This window comes from Oncorhynchus nerka, unplaced genomic scaffold, assembly GCF_034236695.1.
Source record: "Oncorhynchus nerka isolate Pitt River unplaced genomic scaffold, Oner_Uvic_2.0 unplaced_scaffold_2026, whole genome shotgun sequence".
Classification (NCBI taxonomy): domain Eukaryota; kingdom Metazoa; phylum Chordata; class Actinopteri; order Salmoniformes; family Salmonidae; genus Oncorhynchus; species Oncorhynchus nerka.
The window spans coordinates 40,001-44,007 of NW_027039299.1; the positions used below are offsets into that span (position 1 = coordinate 40,001).

Below are 4,007 nucleotides of genomic sequence, written 5' to 3' on the forward strand. Positions count from 1 at the left end.
CACTGGACACAAACACACACTGGACACACACACACTGGACACACAAACACTGGACACACACACACCCTGGACACAAACACACTGGACACAAACACACACTGGACACAAACACACACACTGGACACAAACACACACTGGACACAAACACACTGGACACAAACACACACAGACAAACATTCGCTTGATATATGCTATATACGTGTGTGTGTGTGTGTGTGTGTGTGAGTTCAGGTGTATCCCTCAATGACTGTCTGTTCTTCTGCTTACCGCTACAGTGTGGAACATGGTGGAGAGAACAGAATGAAACCTGGACTTAGAAAATGTGAGTGTTGACTGCTGTGAAGAATATGACTAAGAATAAGTCTTAATTCAAGTTAAGTCAAAGTCAAAGACCAACATCATTACTGACTTGGTCATATTAAATATCAGCTGTAGTTCTACAGAAGCAGAAATCAGGGAGTTGCTTTGACAATGTTTGTGTGTGTAATTAATGGGAATAAGTGAGTTTTATATTACCATACAGTATAACATATGATCATTCAACAAGTCTCAAGTTACCTTAACTTCTCCTTTTGATACCTAGAAACATCTACATTAAATGAATTAGTGAAAAGTGAGTTAACATTCTAATGTGAAATGATGATGATTTCTAATATTGTGTCTGGTTTCATCCATCAGATGTCTGTGATCTCACACTGGACCTAAACACAGTAAACAGACTCCTCTCTCTGTCTGAGGGGAACAGAAAGGTGACATGTAGGAGAGAGGAGCAGCCGTATCCTGATCACCCAGAGAGATTTGAGGACTGTGAACAGGTGCTGTGTAGAGAGGGTCTGACTGGGCGCTGTTACTGGGAGGTAGAGTGGAGTGGGAGAAGGGCTGATATAGGAGTGACATATAAAGGAATCAGCAGGAGAGGAGGGGTTAAGGACTGTTATCTTGGATGGAATGACAAGTCCTGGAGTCTGAACTGCTCTGACAACAGTTACATTGCCTGGCACAATAATAATCCCACTACCATAGACGTCCCCTCCTCCAGCCCCCACAGAGTAGGAGTGTATCTGGACTGGCCAGCCGGCACTCTGTCCTTCTATAGAGCCTCCTCTGACATACTGACCCACCTGATCACATTCACCTCCACATTCACTGAGCCCATCTATCCAGGGATTCATATTTGGTATGATGGCGACTCAGTGTCTCTGTGTCAAACACAACATGATGTTTCACTCTAATCAGGGTCATGTTCAGTATGACACACTGGAGCAACAATGTAGAATATCTCTAGTGTGTTAACCTCTCTATCCAGGGTGTTTGGTATGAATATCTCTCTAGTGTGTTAACCTCTCTATCCAGGGTGTTTGGTATGAATATCTCTCTAGTGTGTAAACCTCTCTCCAGGGTGTTTGGTATGAATATCTCTCTAGTGTGTAAACCTCTCTATCCAGGGTGTTTGGTATGAATATCTCTCTAGTGTGTAAACCTCTCTATCCAGGGTGTTTGGTATGAATATCTCTCTAGTGTGTTAACCTCTCTATCCAGGGTGTTTGGTATGAATATCTCTCTAGTGTGTTAACCTCTCTATCCAGGGTATGACTCCTCTTCAGTGTCCCTGTGTCAAACACAACATGATGATTCAATCTATTCTTTTGTGTTTATTTAACCTTTATTTAACTAGACAAGTCAGTTAAGAACAAATTCTTATTTTGCAATGACTTCCTTCCCCGGCCCAACCCTCCTCTAACCCAGATGATGCTGGGCCAAACCCTCCCCTAACCCAGATGATGCTGGGCCAAACCCTCCCCGAACCCAGACGATGCTGGGCCAATTGTGTTGCCTTTCCCGATCGTTATTGTTTCTGTTGAGATACAGCCTGGGAACGAACCAGGGTCTGTAGTGACACCTCTAACTCTGAGATGCTGTGCCTTAGACCGCTGCACCACTCAGGAGCACTTGGGTGTGTTACCTTTGACTTTACCAGTAATTTACTGATGTAATGGAACACTGATGTAATGGAACACTGATGTAATGGAACACTGATGTAATGGAACACTAAGTGGTCTGAAGGGGATGCTATGCTACATCTGTATGTTAAACCCTTTACTGGGAAGTTGTGTCTGAGTTTCATTAGTGGTCTGAAGGGGATGAGATGCCAACATATTTATCTCTCATACATCCCACTTATACTTGGAGCACAGTGTCGACCACAGGCCCTGGAGCAGTGTAGTGCCCTGCTCAACCACACTGTCATTGGTGTGTGTGTGGTGCAGGTAAGACATCTTTCTACTGATAATTAGTATTCCTCATCACTGTCTCTATTCCCCTGTGGCTCAGTTGGTAGAGCAAGGGGTTAGCAACATCAGGGTTGTGGGTTTGACTCCCACAGGGGACAAGTACTAAAATGTATCACTAACTACTGTGAGTTGTGCTGGATAAGAGCTTATGATGAATGACTGGAATATATCATGTATTTACTTCCTGTTTATTTCCATGGTAACAAAATGTATCTCTCGATGTAGCCATAGTTTTCTTTATTTCCATGGTAACAAAATGTATCTCTCTTGATGTAGCCATTGTATTTTTGTTTTTTCCATGGTAACAGAATGTACAGTTGGAATCTGAAGTTTACATACACTTAGGTTGGAGTCATTAAAACTTGTTTTTCAACCCACTCCACAAATTTCTTGTTACCAAACTATAGATTTGGCAAGTCAGTTAGGACATTTACTTTGTGCATGAAACACTTAATTTTTCCAACAATTGTTTACTGACAGATTATTTCACTTATAATTCACTGTATGACAATTCCAGTGGGTCAGAAGTTTACATACACTAAGTTGACTGTGCCTTTAAACAGCTTGGAAAATTCCAGAAAATTATGTCATGGCTTTAGAAGCTTCTGATATGCTAGATGACATCATTTGAGTCAATTGGAGGTGTACCTGTGGATGTATTTCAAGGCCTACCTTCAAACTCAGTGCCTCTTTGCTTGACATCATGGGAAAATCAATAGAAATCAGCCAAGACCTCAGAAAAAAAATGGAGACCTCCACCAGTCTGGTTCATCCTTGGGAACAATTTCCAAACACCTGAAGATACCAAGTTCATCTGTTCAAGCAATAGTACGGAAGTATAAACACCATGGGACCATGCAGCCGTCATACCGCTCAGGAAGGAGACACTTTCTGCCTCCTAGAGATGAACGTACTTTGTTGCGAAAAGTGCAAATCAATCCCAGAACAACAGCAAAGGACCTTGTGAAGATTCTGGAGGAAACCGGTACAAAAGTATCTATATCCACAGTAAAATTAGTCCTATATCGACATAACCTGAAAGGCCTCTCAGCAAGGAAAAAGCTACTGCTCCAAAACCTCCATAAAAAAGCCAGAATACGGTTTGCAATTGCACATGGGGACAAAGATCGTACTTTTTGGAGATATGTCCTCTGGCCTGATGAAACAAAAATAGAACCGTTTGGCTATAACGACCATCGTTATGTTTGGATGAAAAAGTGGGAAGCTTGCAAGCCGAAGAACACCATCCCAACCATGAAGCACGGGAGTGGCAGCATCATGCTGTGGGGGTGCTTTGCTGCAGGAGGGACTGGTGCACTTCACAAAATAGATTGCATCATGAGGATGGAAATTTTGTGGATATATTGAAGCAAGATCTCAAGAATTCAGTCATGAACTTAAAGCTTGGTCGCAAATGGGTCTTCCAAATGGACAATGACCCCAAGCATACTTCCAAAGTTGAGGGAAAATGGCTTAAGGACAACAAAGTCAAGGTATTGGAGTTGCCATCACAAAGCCCTGACCTCAATCCTATAGAAAATTGTGTGCAGAACTGAAAAAGCGTATGGAATGGGCCAAAATTCACCCAACTTATTGTGGGAAGCTTGTGGAAGGCTACCTGAAACGTTTGACCCAAGTTAAACAGTGTAAAGGCAATGCTACCAAATACTAATTAAATGTATGTAAACTTCTGACCCACTGGGAATGTGATGAAAG

The 4,007-nt window shown here is 42.3% G+C and overlaps 1 protein-coding gene across 1 annotated transcript in view; it reads left to right on the top strand.

The window, feature by feature from the left end:
* Positions 1–2,668, top strand: part of LOC135567454 (NLR family CARD domain-containing protein 3-like) — a 14,312-nt gene extending 11,644 nt beyond the window's left edge. The window contains exons 9-10 of the mRNA XM_065014845.1: positions 276–322; positions 679–2,668. Coding sequence (XP_064870917.1) covers positions 276–322; positions 679–1,232 — 601 coding nt within the window. The 3' untranslated portion in view covers positions 1,233–2,668. The remainder of the gene's footprint in view (positions 1–275; positions 323–678) is intronic.
* The last annotated feature ends 1,339 nt before the right edge of the window (positions 2,669–4,007 follow it).